The sequence below is a fragment of the Gallus gallus genome, chromosome 1, assembly GCF_016699485.2.
Source record: "Gallus gallus isolate bGalGal1 chromosome 1, bGalGal1.mat.broiler.GRCg7b, whole genome shotgun sequence".
NCBI classification, from domain to species: domain Eukaryota; kingdom Metazoa; phylum Chordata; class Aves; order Galliformes; family Phasianidae; genus Gallus; species Gallus gallus.
Genome location: NC_052532.1, coordinates 110361818 through 110379735, shown reverse-complemented (window position 1 = coordinate 110379735; position 17918 = coordinate 110361818). Strand labels below are relative to the sequence as shown.

The window sequence follows — 17918 nt, the reverse complement described above, 5'->3', positions numbered from 1 at the left end:
AGAATATGCCTACTACAGTGTTGGTACACCTTAGGGCTATTAAGACAACTAAGTGGAAAGGTGGCATACAAGCAGAAGTTTAACATTTCCATATTACATAAATCAAATCCGTGCTCACAGATGAGCACAATAAAATAAGGTGATAAAATTTAGAGTATGTAAACTAAAAGCAAATATAAGCTTGATGCCTCGAGCCAACAACTTTACCAGATAAGGGATTTTCTCTCTTTTTTGGATTCAAAAGCAAGCAAACAAAAAAAAAGTCTAAAATTGCATATTATATATCCACTCATCAAAAAAAACTTCTACATAAAAATAACTACTTTTTGAGGACAAGACATCAATGAAGCAGAGGAATGAATAAAGACAAAAGGTAAGATAATAAAAATAATACAGTGAAAGTGAATGGGAACAAATCTAACATTAGAAGAAGCATGATCAATCACAGAGCTGCCATGTGCGTGTCAGCAACACAGAGACAGAAACAAACACCGAACAATACAAGAGAAATTATGAGCTACAAAAGCAGAGGAACTGATAGACAACGTAAAACAAAAACCTCCTGGTACTCAGGATGAAAACGTGAATTACTCTTTCATCATCGATTAGTCAACTATTTCAAGAGTGTCATAAATGTTCTGAATAGAAAAAAGAGCCACGTTGTTTTAGAAGTCATCTACGAGGTAATGAAACCAAACAGAAAAAAACTTCCCTGCCTACTTTAGGGAAAGATTACAGCAGCTAACGCTTTAAGCATTTAAAAACCAGACTTACCTTGATTCTCTGTTTGCTGATTGGCAAAATCTAGTATTTCTTGGCAAAAGCGTTTACGTTCATCTTCCGTTAAGTGATTATCACCAGCTAAAAGACTGCTTATTTGAAGATAACTGATAAAGTTAAGGAAACATGAGGTAGCACGCTTCAGAACATTCTGAAATTTGAGCAAAAATGACAGTTTCAGTACTGCCCTTCTAATCTTTTAATATAAAACCTACTTTCAACATCACCACATTCTCAGACTTAGTAAAATATTATCCATTATTAACTTGGGCAGTCCTCCCCCCCAGCTCTCATCTAAAAATACTAGTGAGCATAGAAAATTCATTACTTGACAACAGATAAATGCAGCATGCAAGTTAATGTCCTAACGTGTTGCATTACACTGCACATTTAGAATTAAATAACTTGAGTATTTGACTACTTTCTGATTTACTCCACTGACAGTATGCCAGTTATTAGAGCACCACTTACCACAATTAAGTTATAAGGCATTCTTTACACTTTGATTGCTGAGGATACAAATGCTCACCTAAGTATTTAGTGAAGGCAGCAATATTAGTGTTACCCAGAGATCATCATGTTAGCTTTCGGGCTAACACTAAAAAAAGAGGAGGAGCAATACCATCAAGTCTTTCCTTGAAACTTCCACATGAACTGTCTTGCATCAATAAGTCTGTTAAGCTGAACACCCCAGTTGGGACACCCAACAAAATTCAATTTAAAGCTATGAAAGCAGTACTCTTTCCTCAAAATATCAAGAAATAATGAAAATTTGCCACTTTTTCCTATAACATACACACAGCAGAGAAGTTTAAATTAGAATCATGTTACTTAAGCTAGCTAGTAAATTTAGGCAACACCACATGAGGCTAAAATGAAAAGCAGAATTCAAACTGACGTTTCAATGCCAAAAGGAATTAAAAAATGCACAACAACCAAGGCCAGTCAATAGACTGTTTTCCTTACACACACCTGATACTCTGAAAGTAGCTACAACACAGCAATGCAGTTATGTTCACAGGGTGAACATAATACAAAGTATCAAAGTGAAAAAATCATTGCCAGGTCAGGTACAGGAAAAAGGTATTTCCAGTTTTGTTAAGAAAACCAAGAAATTAAGCCCCTTAATATAGGCAAAAGTTTTAATGATGTATTTACCAAATGAAAAAAATACTATGGCATAAGAACTACCACAATGATCGAGTACAAACAGAATCATAAAGGAACCCTACAATGGCATATATTGAACTAATGACAAACTTCGTGCTACATGTTGAATCTCTAGAGCGTAGACATAGTCTAAAACTAAGAGTAGCACCATATGCAAAAGGTATTAAGTGAACAAGACATTAAAAATGAAAAAATAAATAACCCAACCCTCCTGAAATGAAAAGCAACCAAGGAAACAATAAATAGCTGTCTGATATTTGGCTGTGTCTAATCTTAAATAAAACTAGAGCTATGTCATAAGAATAAGTAGAAGTATTGTTTTATCCAGGCTTGATTTTCTGGCTCCATCTTTGAGAGGATACTTTTCTATTTGCCCGAGGTGTTTCTGACATTCTGCTAACTGTTTTCTTGTATGTGTGACAAGCAATGCCCAGCCCTCAGCAAGGTAAGTTTTCAGCGCTCCTTGAAGATAGACTTCTGCCTTCTGGGGACCTTTCTTCCTCCTTTAAAAATAAATGAATACAGAGTGATACAAGAGTCTTTATGGCCATGAAAACTGTCTCTACATGCTTTTAAAAAGCAGTCATGGGAGAGGAATATTTTATATGAATGCAGAACAAACAGCAACCAGCCATTACGTTATTCACTGTGCTGGTGCCAGATCAATGTATTGGTCTATCCTTCCGCAAGTCAATTTGGCAGAACTGCAATTAGTCTAAATATATCATGTCAGCAAGACTTCGTATACAAATCTATCATAAGTCAGAGCAAGTGAGGCAAAGCTACCTCCCACAAATGCACTTTCATGATAAAGTCATCTCAGACTTCAAACAGTTAACTAAAAACATATTACCTTAACAACTTCAGTGCAGAAAAACACTTTCATTAAAGTATCATTTTTATCACTACACATAGTTCCATGGTAGTCTTTTAACCTGATGTCATTCCCTCAGGTGAAAATCTACATTAATTTAGGAGAATCTTGCAACAAGAAGTTCAGATTGGTTTAGTGGAGATAGACAGGAAGCAGGCTAAGGCTCAAAGATAAGAGCACCCCCCCAACCACTCACTATTCCCTAATTCTTTAGGAATAAAGACAGAAAACCAATGCATGAGGATCGTTTAGCAGAATTTGACAGCAAGAACAAACACAGGAATAAGAGCACTAAGTTTTTCACAGGTGGAAATAAAAAATTTGGATACAAATACAAAGCTCATTTCTCTCTAAATTACATATTTTCTGGCTTTTTAGTACATATGCACGTAAGTGTGTGTACAGTTAAGAAAACTGTTATCCTTGAAACATATCAGAATCCACATTAAGTAAGCAAGTTACAGCAAATGCAAGGTTACATCTCCATCCTGGACCTTCCTTACTTCAATGGAAGAAAAGATCAAGGTAAAAAAACATAGGATAGTTAAAAGTAACAGTAATAAATAATGAGGGAAGAATTAGGGTTCACTATAAAAAGACTGCCAGTTCTCAGCTCTTTGCTATTTCATAGAATCATAGAATGGCCTGGGTTGAAAAGGACCACAATGATCATGTAGTTTCAACCCCCCTGCTATGTGCAGGGTCACCAACCACCAGACCAGGCTGCCCAGAGCCACATCCAGCCTGGCCTCAAATGCCTCCAGGGATGGGGCATCCACAATTCCCGTCTTGTGTTTTCCTCCCCCAGAATACAGCCTGAAACTTAGCATATGTTTACAATAAAAAATATCTTCAAAAACTCCTTTTGAGATATGGGTTTCCTCAAGCATGACATTCAAGCTTTTCAAAGTTAATGTATTTAACGCATTTAATGCTTACATATAAAACTCTGCCAAATCCTTTCCGACAAGCTTAGCTGAGCGAATTCTCCCAATATTCGTGTACATTTCAATGGTGGCATGGGACAGATCCTGTTTGAAAGAAAAGAGTTATTATAAACGGTGTATTTCTAGTAGCACTAAGTAGTGCTACTTAGTATTTCACACAAACTCATTATCAATAACGAAGCTACTAAAACAAAAATCAACAGAATAAGTCACTTTTTGGATTTCTTCTTGCCTTCAGGACAAACTTTTGAGCAGTCTGTAACAACTGCATTACGAATTGCAGAAGAAAAGCCTTCTCAAAAATGAGAATTCAAATAACACAAAGCTAATATTTAGACGCAGTTTGAAGTACTTCTCCACACTTGAATCCTCCTGCCTTTTTTGAAAGCATTTATTTCTCAGCAAGTATATCCTTTATGCCATCATTACAAGATAGTGTAGCGTATCATTTCAGGACACACCTTGGTGTAACATGTTTATCAAAGTATTAGAGCTTGTCCTGAAGATCCTACTACTATTTAAAACTAATAATAACAGCATAGAGTACATGACTCTTTCACTTAGGCTGCACATAATACCATCAAATATATGAAAGCTTCATTTTTAAGTAAAAGCAGTATGTAAGCATACAATTACACGCAGAATATGAAGATGCAGTTGGAAGAATTACTTTCCAAACTGTTCCTTAAAAGCAATTCCTTGAAGCTATACAATCCCGATTTGAAGTTTCTCAGTCATTTTTAAGCTTAATTTCCACTATCTACGGGTCACTGTCCTTAACTTGCCCTAAGCTTGTAATAACTGCATATTTCTTCATAGAGATCTGTCACTATTACACACTGCATTCAGCCAAACTTACTTCTCAAACATCTAACTCTGGCCATAAAGACATTTCATACCATACTCACAAATCACATTTACAAACCACCAGCCCTTTCCCCAGCAGCAAATTGACTTATAGTTAGCATATTAAGTACCACTTTATTCTTCAAAAGAGACTGTCTAAAGACTTCCAAATGCCTAACTTTGTCTGTGGAGTATCTGTCAGAAAGCATCTATTCCTGTGAGGCCTAAAACAATAGTGACCTAGAACAATATTCCAAAGGTTTTCTTAGTCACTTCTTGATGTTTCTTCAGTAGGGCCGGCGGGGGGGAGGAATTCACCTGTGCATTCTCCCTCTCATTAAACCAACGAGGTTGGTTCACTCCTTAGCCAATCAGTACAAACAGAGACATCTGGAACACCAGCTACACATACAAATGAAAAGCCATATTCCTCCCAAATTAAGGTACTAGCCAAGACATTTGTAGATCTGACTGTCTTACAAAAGATTCTGAAGTCATCACATAAGACTAGCCATTGAACTATAAATAAAGCAAGCAAGCAAGAAGCCTTTTATGGCAGTAAAAACTTGATTTCTTTCTTTCAGTATTTCCAAAGAGCTGCATTTCACTTTCCACACTCATTAAAATTTTAAATATAAGTAAGTTATCTTAGTTGCCTCTAGAATTTTTAACTAATTCTGTGTACTTCTCCACTGAATACAGTAGATGGAACAGTTACGTATATATAGTAAGTATTTATCTGACGACTACCTATAATATAAAAGATTGTTTTCTATCTGAATTTCAGAATAAAACCAGTCAGCAATATAAACAATAACCATTTTGTAAAAACAAGAAACCACTTAGTTTTCACATTTTAGAAAAGAAATATCAGAGGAAAATGATTTAAGGAAAACAAACAGGAGTAGAACCAGCCACATTTGTGACAATCAGGTGCTTTGGGTTTTATTTAACAGTTTCTTGTAAAAATAACCACAATGTCACGGCAACAGATCCTCAGTAAGGGAGCTGCCAGGAAATAAACATATAAATTAACATGCAGTTAAAATTGTAATGTTTCAGACCCTGCCAGCTCCAGCTGCAACATTCACACATCCCACACTTCATATAAGAAATTACACAATCTAACTTAATTCATGTAGTAAGCATTGCAAAATGCAAGTCTAAACCATCTGAAAGAAAGCTGCATTCACATAACTATAGTCTTCTGAAGAAGACTCCATTTTGGACAGCAGAGTAAATAGCCATGACATAGGCTCTGTGGATATTTAAGCATATTTACTTATGGAAAAGCTTCAGCACTGTAACTGTAAACATTACAATTTATCTCCACTCTTGAAACGCAGGACCAACACAGAGCCTCTGGTTGTAAAACAAAATCAGCCTTGGTGTGTCCAGTATGAGAGCAATGATTTCCCATACCAAAATATAGAAACACAGATTGAAGTTCCTAACGTCATCTTTTCAAGTGTGAAAATTTTGACACTGTTCAATCTATAATGTAAACACCCCAAACTGATATAAATAACAGAAGAGTATACTTACTAAGTAGTGTTTTTCAAAAGCTTCTACAGATGATAAGGCCTCTTTAAGTTTCTTGTAAGGGCTCTGTGATGCATTGGCTGTAGAAAAAAGAATAGGAAATGTCACTTACAAATACAAATTCCTATTTTAATACATCCCCTCTAACACTTAAAATAGATCATGCATTTCTTCCCCAGACTCTAAAATAAAATCAAGAAGGGCTGTTAAACAAATGTGACTGTGTGCATGCACCCATACCTGAGGAATATTCAGAGAAGGATAAAGACAAGAAGCAATATAATTAAGTATATTAACTTCCCCATACAGCACTTCAAGACGTTTATTCAATCTAGCAACACACACAATTGTACTTAAATACCACTGTATTTTCCTCAACAGCAATATTCTCACAACTTCCTACCGTTCGATTAATGAAACGGTATGCCAGAAGTATACTGTAATTTAATAACGTTTTTACACCTTAAACAAGATTCTTCAAAGGAAAATGGGTACCAATTTCTTTTTTCTTGAGGTAACTTGTTCATTTTAAAAGTTCTTGCCAGACTAAACATGTGCCAATATTCCCAGAAGAGAAAAAGCCCCCGTTTTCAATAAACACAACAGGTACTACAGTGCTGAACTGAGAATCATACATCATCATAACCGCTGGAGCAAGTAAGTTGTCAGTCTGGTAGAAATGCTGAAAAAATACTAATTGTTCTTGCACTTTTAAGATCTGAAAGTTTCTTCTCTTCAGAAATACCTTTGTGAATGACAAGAAATTCACAACCAATAAATGCGATTGCTCAGCCAATCAAATAATATCATTCTGTAGCTCCTGTTGCAGGTTATCTTTTTGCATGACATCAAAGAGCTTCCATTTCATTTTCAATGAATTTTATTTTCAATACTTATCTGAAAGTATTAAAAACTTCATTCGAAAATAGTATTGTTTAAGAATATTTACCTTAATGCTGGTAAATGGGCTTTTAATGGAAAAACCTTATACTTGCGAAAGGAAGGAGATGCACTGATCATTCCAAGTACTAGAAAGACTAAGTTCAAATCCTCTTAAGATATAATAGTTGTATCAGTAGTTATATATACATAGGGATATCTGGAAATTATTCTTAATTGTTGTATTTATATGGCTTGTATTTAAGACAAAGTCAGTTATTACAAAGCACGTGTACATTCCTGGTAATACCTGTTTCAGGACGTTCTGCTCCCAGCCCTGCTAATAGATCAACAGTTCTGTTAAGGTCTTCTGAATTGGGTCCCTTCTCTGACACAAGCCCACACAGGTAACCCAGAGATTTTAACTGTAAGACAAAAAAAGAGATGTTTGTTTTCAACAGGCTACAAAAACAATAACGAATCTTTGATTTTATCACACTGTTCTAAAACCACAAGACGTTTCTACAGAAAATACTGCTGCCATGTTACACTGCTTATAAAATCTATATCAAAGTTGCTTTGCAGGAAGAGAGCAGAGAACCTTTCAAAATGTAATTACGTGATTCTTACTTCATGTAGAAATTAATCTCATTAAGAACTAAACTGCATACAGCGTAAGTTAAAGACTCAACATGCATACACACAAATCCCTGCGTGCAGGGAACCAAACTGAAATAAATCCTTCTATTTTTCCCTATAAACAGGAAAAAAGCTAAAGATGTTTTGCAGTTACTGCCAAAAGATAATGTCTATCTGCATCTGTATTTCAGCACAGAAGTTTGAAAACTACACAAATGCACACAATGATTAGATGTTCTTCTACATTAGCATCGCTAATCATTGTTAAAACAGCATCACAAAACTACTGAAAAAATTCCTTCTAGACAGCAGCTAGCATGCTTGATATCCAGAAGTTGGTAGAGGATTCTGCCTTCAAGTTTACTGTTGGCCATATGGTATCTCATTTAACACAACTAACTCAATCAACTGGGTAACTCCTCCCCTCCAAGAAAATAAGGTTCTTAGAATGCTCTAAGCCATATAAAAATGTGGGTAGCCAATAAAAGGAAAACAAAACAAACAAACAAAAAAATTAAATTCCAAATTTCTCACTAGTTGGTAGATTTCATTCATTCTGTTGCACCTTACTCCTACTCATTATCCTATAATTTCTCCCTTTTTACTCTTTGGGTTAGAAAAACTACAAATGGCATGAACATTTCTAATACAGTACAAAGCTTCTTTAGAAATACATAAGCAGCACATGAAATCTGATGCAACCAGCAGCAGTTTAAATAATTGTTTTCTTTATTCCGAACTTCCCCCCACTTTCTTCTTTTAAGCACCAAGTCTAAGGTGAAATTGTCTTTCTCTGCTTTTGTAATGCTTCAGACAAGGATGACCTACGATCAGCAGAAGATTCTTTACTGAAATATACACAAACTATGACCACAAGAAATGGAAAATATCCTACAGGCTACAGAAAGAAGAGGATAAGCTTGCAGTGATCTTCAAGAACATCCACCAAGATCACAGTACAGTACTTCATTAGCTTCTGAAGTTTGTTGTCAACTTTCAACGCTGTTTTTCAACAGTGAAAAACTATAGCAGTTTTAGACACTATTATAGAGAAACTGAAAAAGTGGAACTTGAAAAGGCATTAACGTAATTAGGAAAGGGGCTTAACCGCACTGAAAAGGCCACTTCATAACTTTCAGCCTTCCTCCCAAGGAACAAGGGAGGAAGGGCTTCTCAATCAAAAGGTTCCAAGTTATTATTTGCCTTTTCCACAAGCCTCCAAGGATAATACCTTCAGTAAAGTTTAAGGTATATTATTAGCATACGAACATGCTGTAGAAATAATGAACTATGTAAACAGATTGCTGTAATCTCTATTAAGAATATTAAAGGCATCTAAATCTGGTCAACATCTGCTATAGTTGAAATAAACGTTCCTTCTCTTAGTCAACAAAGATTGATTTCATTTTGGAGTTTAATTAGCCAATCATTATCAAACTATTGGCAAGGGAGGACTGGAAAGGTTGGTGGAGGAATTAGTGTTAGACAGTTTTATGACATGAAGTGTTTCCTCATTTTCATCCCTTCTCCAAAGAAGTGAACATAATTCTAGTAATCCCCAGGTCTCAACCACCTGTGCAGCAAACGAATGACAAACCTGCATGTCTCACACAGAACAGACAGAATGATATGCTACAAGTTCCACAGGAAAACAGAAGAAAATCTGCTCCATAGAAACAAATGGCCTACTTCAAAATTGTAATGCCGCAAGTGCAACCCTTCGTTTACTCACCTTCTCGGTAGCATAGCTCCATAAACCAACTGTGTGGGAAACATTTGCATCTATTTGAGCCCTATCACAGCAGCCTTCTATTCTTTGTAAGACCTCCAAACAACTCAAAAATACCCAACAATCCAAAGCTCCAGGAGGAACAGAGACCTGAAGATAAAAAGAAAAAAAATAACTGGGAAATAAACATTAATCAAAAGCCACAATACTTCAGAAAACTACTTTTCCTGATACCATACAGCAAAATCTCTTGGAAGAACTAACTCATAAAACATACAGAAAGAGGGCAGCTCTTCACTAGTTCCTAAATAACACACATAAAACCAAATCCCAAAGCCATAATGACTAACAAAATTATTAATTCATAATGATTATGGGAATTAGATTTGATGTAGTCATCAGGATGAAAGAAAAGCAAAAGAAGCCTAACAGGTACCAGTACTTAGAAGGTTCCAACTTTCTGAAAACTTGAGTCTAAGGAAAACAGAGTTAGGAGGTGAGTTCTATAGATATGCCACTACTTCTGTAAGGAGACATCAGACCTACCTAGTACTAAAATTAAAAGTACACTAAGAAGTAGACTAAAAATCTGAAGAAAAAAAAAGTGAGTCTACATTTCCTTTACCACAGTAAGTTTGTTTAGCAAACGATACCTGTCATGGACAACTAATTAAATAAATAATAATTTAAAAAAACAGCAGCCAGCCCAGAACCAAAAAGCAAAACCAGGAAGGAATTATCAGTCATAACGCGATGGGGAAAGAGAGAGGAGTTTGGTAACAGGACAATCAAGATAAAGATTAGCACAACTGGAATAGAAGTCACAGAAACGGTACCTCAAAATCTTATTAATAACCAGTGCAAAAACATTACTTTCAGAAAGACTATTAGGGATTTCGAGACTTAAACTAGATCATTGACTAATGTGACAGGAAAGTTTAACATAGAAGCACAACACGTTAGAAAAAAAAAAAAACTGAATTCTGAAAGAATTTTCAGGAAGTGAAAGACCATAAAAACAGACTAGCTCAGATTACACCCGTGTGTTCGCTGGTATCAAGCCATATTAAGAGGTATGACTGTAATAATAAGAGGGATGACAACAGGGATAGCTCCGCTACATTCACAAATACACACTCCTGTCTCAAAGCCTCAATATCTTCGTTCAGCTTGGATCTCCAGTATTAAGGCAGGAACATCAGAAATAGAAAAGGTGCAGAGAAGAACCCCAGACACTAGAGTGGCAGACTTGGGCAGCGGAAGGAAGAGGGGAATTGCAGGAAGTACCTTCAGACATTTAGAAGGCTGGTTGTATTTATTTTGGAAAGATAAAGTAAACAAACAACAACAAACCACTTCATAAAACACACAAGCAAAACATGCTTCACATGGGAATTTTAAGTTTTAAATATATGAAGGTGGCATTTTAAAAGGCAACACATCTGAAGTAGACTTTCTGTTCTTAAATGCAGCACAGTATCTTAAGGAACTTACTAGCCAGTGTCAGGCAGGCAAAACTTAGTAGTTAGTGTTATAAAAGCACAGACAAAATTTGCAGAGAACCAGATACTCATGGGATTAAATTGGCGTATGAGTCGCAAAGTGAAGTCTACAAGTCTCCTAATGCACACTACACTACTCTTGATGATACATGTCAATTAAAAATACCTATGGTGATAGACAAGAGTATGATTGGTGCACAACAACCCCGATACAGTCCCTTTAGAGGATTAAAAACACTAGTGCAAACTACTGTGTGAATGCCATGGGGGTAACACCGAGGCATGCAGCATGACAAAAAGCTCTGAGTGAAATCACATGTTTGTCTGTCCCTTCTGTCATTAGATGAGACAGCCACAGGGACATGCAAAACATAAAAGAGCGTTACTGGGTACCAGAAGGAATTATAAAACAAGAACCACAAAACGTGATCAAAATAACATCTATTTGAAGAGCAATAAGAAGTCCTACTGTAGATTAATGTTTAAAGTTCAGAACAGTACTTTGTTGCAAACAATTAGGCTGCACATTAGCACATTAACCACCTCATCTTATTTTTTACAGCACAACGCTGTTCAAAGATTTCAGTCTATTGGAACCGTAGTTCAAGAGCTCAGTAATAAATCCAGGAAATAAGAGAAATTACCTACCAGCTTAACAAGTTAAAATATTCTAGTCTTCACGAGAAAGTCCCCTAAACACAGGTTTTTCAGATGTGATGTCTCCAATTTCTTTCCAAAGACCACCTTACGATGGAACACTCAATTCTAGCACCGTTACAATGGGGTATTACTGCATCATGTTAATACTACACAGACTGTACTTACTGTATTTCGGTGGCCAATACCTAGACTTCAAAATTCTTGTTAGATCACTATTGGATAAAATCATTTGTATTACTGAATATATTACACAAACTCACTTCTAATAGCTTGAGTTCTTGCACGCAGTTGTGAAGAAGCTCCAACGCTCGCTGGGAAACCTCCCACGGCCTCTGCAGGAAGATTAACAACGTGCACTGGCGAGAAAATAAGTAACTACGCAAGTCCAGGAGAGTAGCTTCTTGATTCTGAATTAGCTCTCTCTTCTCCATGTCTATCGGTTTTCGCAGAATTAAGCCATTCCAGCTCCTCACTGGCTGGCAAAAAAATGTCAGCCAGTTTGCACCATCTAAATAAATAAAGTTAATATCCAAGAATCAATCACTGTTATTTAAAGTCTCTTTTTCTGCCCCCCGCCTCCAGATTGCAAACTTGCTTCTTAAGTTACTTGATAAACTTAATGTCTTAACTTTAAAAACTAAACGGCAGAAATTCCATGACTAAGTCAAAAACAATTTCAGAACATTCAAATGCCACATGCATTTGGTCTTAATTGTATGTTTCTTATTATCAGTATAGTGCCACTGAGTTTGTAATGTATTTCTCGGTAATTCTTCCTAAATGAAGTTCCAGACAAACCAGTTTTATCCACGTATGTATTTCTTACTCAGCCACCACAGATATGTGTCCTCACCTTCAGGTTCAGCATCAAGTTCAGTCATGATAAATATATTTCACTGTACTGTATTTTCACTAGGACCGTAACGTGCACCTAATGAAAGATCTTATGTAACACTACATACTTCAGCTCATTAAAACAGTTTCAAGTTATTTGATATTTCTTGTACAGTAATTTTTTGTGAAGAGAAGGTTTCATCTTCCGCAGCGCAGATTAAACACATATTTGGTAATCACTACAAAATTGAATGGAAATATCTCATGTAATTTGAAACAAAACTGGGTGCATTTGTTCTAGAAGCTCTTTATTAACTAACTCAGAAGTGAGCAGTGAGAACAGCAACTGCATCCCAGCTAGATCAAAACTTAGGTAATTACAGAGGCTCAGAGCTCTGTTTGTAACCATCACTGAATAAAAGCAAAATGCAGGTTTTCATTAAAAATTGTTTTTCATTTCTGAGACTTAAAAGCAAGAACTAAGAGGCTACAGTGAGATTGTGACAAGGGCACAACTGCCTAGCAGACCTTCACTGCGTTTTACCATCTCTTTCTCCCACTTACACAAATGGTACCCAAGGCATCATTGTCTTTTGGTGAAGCATAGCACATAAATGAATAACGATAATATTTACCATTTTAACACACTTACCACCAGCCCCAAAGTTCACAACGTACTGAGAAAACAAGGCATCCAGTTCATCATACTGCACTAGGGCATCCTCAAACTGCTGCAGCATCTCAAAGACAAACGCCAGTTCCTCCTTTTGACACACAAGCAAGACAACGAGCACATTATGGATACTAGTTGTGTTTGGTATTATAAGCTGCCTCCACCTGCACACAAAGCTCCAGGAAGTACTACTTGCAACATTTTTCTTCTTCCAGTAATCACATACAAAAGAAAAATCTACCACTGTAGTGGATGCACCCTCTCCTCCTAAAACAATGAAGCTAATAATAAAACTACAAACATACAGTTATGCCAGTTCATCCTACTGTGCATTCAGATTCTGATTCACTATAAGATACTGTTCATGCATCTATTGAAAGTTCAAGTTTCAAAGAAAACCCACTAAATAGTCATCTCCCATAACACCAATAATGTCTCTTGTGTTTACACCATGAAAACACCACTGCAGTATCAATAAAGGTTCTGCAGTACACAGAGAAGAAACCAAAAAATATAGGTAGAAAGAGTCGGAGAAGTAAATATATCACAACAAAGTGGTAGCAGACGAACTCAGAAGAGACGTAAGGATGATGTCAAATTAGTGTAGGAAAGGGAATTATACAGTGACTGGAAAACTAAAAAGAATCAAGACTTCAGTTCTGTTGAATAAGATTTTCTTGCTTCTCTCTATATCAGCTAAAGCAGACCGTCTTAGAAATACAAAAAAAAACCCAGAATTTGAGGGCGTTCTCTATTTGGCCTTACTCAAAACAGACACTTCTCCACACACTGTTAATAAACTAAGCAAAGAAAACACAGTGGTATTTGCATTAAATGCCAATTACAAGTTTGAATGTCGTTGTACAACCACATTAATAGGACGTTTATCCAGAATTCACAATATTTTCTAGATGAATTTTGTGTTTGTTACAGTTCACATTCATAACACTTTCTTTGCAGTAGGCTTGCGTGCACAACCTCTTCAGGCTCGCCAATATGAAAACATTGCTTTGATATCAGTCTTCATCTCCCCTATCCCCTCTTGCCTCAAAAAACAGAGCATTAAAAATACAAGAAAGACAAGCCATTATTAGAACTAAAACTCAAAGCACTTTTTTTCTATTAAAAAAAAAAGAAGAAAGAAGAAGGAGAAAGACTCTTACCTGGACCATGAAATACTCGCAGAAACTCCATCCTGGTTCAGTCCTTTTTTCTCTCAAAGTTCTCATGTCATCTTCAAACTTGCCTAAGTTCTTGGTAAAAGACATGAGAAGCAATGTCCTGAGTTTGGTCAGGAAGGCATTCCAAGATTCCTGAGAACGGGAAGAGTCTTTCAAAGGGTCTGAAAGTACCACACATCTGCAAAAAGATTGATAAAAATTATTTTGGGGGAGGAACAAAATAAAAATTCCACATATAAATGCACAGCTGTAATACAGTGCACATCTGACAGGTTCACAGTGAATAAAGTTTAGCTTTTAATTCAACACTCAAAGAAAAAAGTTTGGGGGGAGAGAAGAAAAGGGGGCAGAGTGGTTTGGTCTTTTGTTTGTTTGTTTCGTAAGCTTTCCCCATGTATGTTTAAGGCTGTTATACAGTTTACAGAAAAGACTTAAAAGTTTTTTACAAAATGGGTACTATTTGAAGCTTTAGTTTTCTTTTTAATAAAAACCAAATAATGGATACATCACTCCAACTACTTATACATGAGTAATAATGTTATAGCAAGCAACGGAAAAAAGCCTGTCTAGAAATAACATCGGGAGAACAATTATAGTTACTCTTGGCAAATATTATGCAGCACAAATGAAGATGAGTTAGATCATAAAAGTATGTTCTTGAAAGATGTTGATTTGTTTTACAGACTTCGTGTGCTAGAACTTTCACTGTTTGTTTTTTTGGGGGGGTTGTTGTTTTGTTGTTGTTTTTTAGTAAGTACTTAGCAGATCACAGTAATTCACAAATAAATAAGCCTTACTGAGAGCATTTATTTCTTCAGCGTTTATACCATAATCTAACAAGAGTCAAAAAAGTACAGACAGTAAAGGCAGAAAAATCTCTGATTCAAACTGAACACCACTTCTTATTAGAAAAGTAATGTTTTCTAACTGCTTGGTTTAATCAGTTTGCCATGAGATAATAAAAGCAAAATGATTCAGACTTGTCCAGACTATCTGCCCAAGCAGTCCTGCAATATACCAAACACTAAGTGGGTACAAATAAATAGCTGCCAATGTCATGACATGCTGACCTGTCTGTTGATCACTGGCCGCTCCCAGTAAGGTACGAGTGCTTTCATCTACCCCTTCAAACTATCACCTATTCTTAGGGGGAAAATCTCCTATTTAAAGTTAACTCTTGAGATTAAAACAAAATGAAAATAGATTACATACTCCGTGCAATGTTGCAGAATAAGGAAGAAGGTATTTATTAAAGTTAGTTTCAAACTAAGATTTGTGTATTTTGTTGGCTTTAACGACGGCACAAACAGTTTCATAACTTTTTTCATTGTTATTTTCCTTAGAATAACTTCAGTTTCTCCAGCTGTTTTTACGTGAATTATTTCATACTGGAAAGGTGATTTATTAAGTGAAAAGTAGGGAATACAATGGTAAAAAAGTTAACCATTCAAGCTTTGTGTTCCCCTCAGATCACACTACCGCTACCTGTAGTTCTGATAACATTTCTGCACCTAAGTTCTGAAAACTGATATTGGCATGCAATTTTCCCCTTCAATCAAGATTAGTCATGAGATCTGTGTACTTGAAATATTCTTGAAACATTTCAAAGACACCAATAATCCACGAGGAACTGAAAATAAACTCCTCCTTTTATTGCTTTGGATGCTGGACATCAGAAAAGATCCTACAAAAAGCAAGGGATCTGTTACATAGGGAAGTTAAGGTTTTAATTCAGCACACACTAGTCAAAGGTTTAAAAGTCTGCAAGTAAAAGATTCCTCACCTGTCACTTTGTTTGTTACAGAAGTCATTTCTTATTTTATCTACTATAGAGGTTCGGGGAAGGATATTTGTTTTGTTCTTTTTCTTGGCATCACTCTCAACTACCACAATTAGCCAGTCCACTGAGTTGTGAGCCTTGAGAACGTTCTGCCACTTGGTGATGTCATCCTTGACTGTAGTTTTGTACACTTCCGTGTCCTGAGGTGAGAAGTGGTGAATCACCAAAGCAAACAGTCATTCTAAACAATTTCAAAAGGCAACTTTTGTACTATTGTTCCAACAGAAGAAAAATATAAACACTTATCAAACAGAATTAACGGCAATACATTTACTTATTGGGAGAAACCAAATAACCAAAGTATGGTAAGGTTTTTGGTCTTTGAATTTCATTTATTTCTAGTAATTGATAAAGAGTACTTGGTATAATTCTTGACAACCTTATACTAATCATTGTACAAATGAGACTTTGGGTAAAATCCTTTAGATTATATTCTTAAACTTTACAACATGAGTACGTTTGACACCAAGAAGCTAAACTGTTATATTCTTCCATAATAACAGAAGAGTGGCATTTGTGCCTTCTAACACAGCTCAAATCTTACACTGTTTACAAGCCGGAGGGAAGGGAGGCAAGCTTTTTCATTTTTAAACAAACAAAATCACTGAAGGTTGTTTAGCGTTTTTTTGGTTGTTTCCAAGCAGATATAAGATAACCCTTAAACCTGTTAGGAATGTCTTTGGTCACAAATCAGAAGTTACTTCTGTCCTTCAGTTGGTCTCTGTTATGAATTAGTTATGCAATCTCTAAGCAGTGAACTTCAGATAAACAGAATTAAGACCTGCCAAATATTATCCAGTTGTGGTGGTTTCACACCCTGCTCCTCCATGGGCCTCTCCTGGGCTGCAGGGAGATTCTTCTTCGTGCCTGGAGCACCTCCTGCCCTCCTTCTGCACTGACCTTGGTGCCTGCAGGGTTGCTGCTCTCAGAATTCTCACTCCTGTCTCCCACCTGCTGTTGGGCAGCAGTTCTTCCCTTCCTTAGATCTGCTCTCCCAAAGCACACCCAGTGACGCTCACAGCTCAGCTCTGCTCAGCAGTGGTCCCTTTTAGAGCAGCTGGAGCTAGCTCTGCTCTGACATGGGGCAGCTGCTGGGCTCTGTGCACGTAGGTCACCCACGCAGCCCTCTGCTACCAAAACTTTTCCATCTGAACCCAATACACAAGTTTAGACCATTGATGCATACTAACAGCCAGCATATGCAGAAGATGAAGTAAAACATGAATTCTTTTTAAGATTTAACCTCATGAATAGATCACAACCAAAATAATCTGGCCACATTTCTGTATCATGTAGCAAACGTGCTGTGCAACTGCAATAACGCTGCTTAGACTTCAGGTTTTTTTAATGACAAAATGCTGAAAAAAGGCTATTCCGAAGTCTGTCCTCTTAGTGTCAAGCAACATTACAAATACCACTTATAAGTACTGACGTTGACAAAGTTTCTGATACATTGGGTATGCATGTTTATACATTGAAAACTTAATTGTTCGAACAAACACAAAAAGCAAGTAAAAAAAAAACACAGAGAGGGCAAGTAGAAAGCCAAAACAATTAAATTTTGTTTTCCTAATACTTACACAACATTCTGTCCAATAAATATGAAGAAAGGGAAAAGTCAGAAGAGCCTTATTCCCCTCTTTGGGTAGTAGCTCCTCTTTAAACTGAACAAAGTTTGATTCTAGATGAATCATCTTTGGAGCACGGCCATAAGACCTGAAAAATTCAAAAACTGAAATTAGCAACGGAGACATATGTAGCAGAACCCAAAAATGAAAATGCATTTTGTTGAATAAACTGAAAAGCTCTGGGTAGTGGAAAC

At 36.4% G+C, this 17918-nt stretch overlaps 1 protein-coding gene across 2 annotated transcripts in view; it reads right to left on the bottom strand.

Annotated features, from left to right (window-relative positions):
- Positions 1–17918, bottom strand: part of TRAPPC10 (trafficking protein particle complex 10) — a 42406-nt gene that overhangs the window by 13771 nt on the left and 10717 nt on the right. For both annotated transcript variants that reach the window (XM_003640505.6, XM_040652702.2), the window contains exons 3-13: positions 17677–17812; positions 16040–16236; positions 14239–14434; positions 13055–13166; positions 11829–12076; positions 9410–9556; positions 7349–7463; positions 6163–6239; positions 3764–3855; positions 2313–2453; positions 775–887 (exon numbers count right to left, since the gene is read on the bottom strand). In XM_003640505.6, the coding sequence (XP_003640553.3) occupies positions 775–887; positions 2313–2453; positions 3764–3855; positions 6163–6239; positions 7349–7463; positions 9410–9556; positions 11829–12076; positions 13055–13166; positions 14239–14434; positions 16040–16236; positions 17677–17812 (1574 nt within the window). The remainder of the gene's footprint in view (positions 1–774; positions 888–2312; positions 2454–3763; positions 3856–6162; positions 6240–7348; positions 7464–9409; positions 9557–11828; positions 12077–13054; positions 13167–14238; positions 14435–16039; positions 16237–17676; positions 17813–17918) is intronic.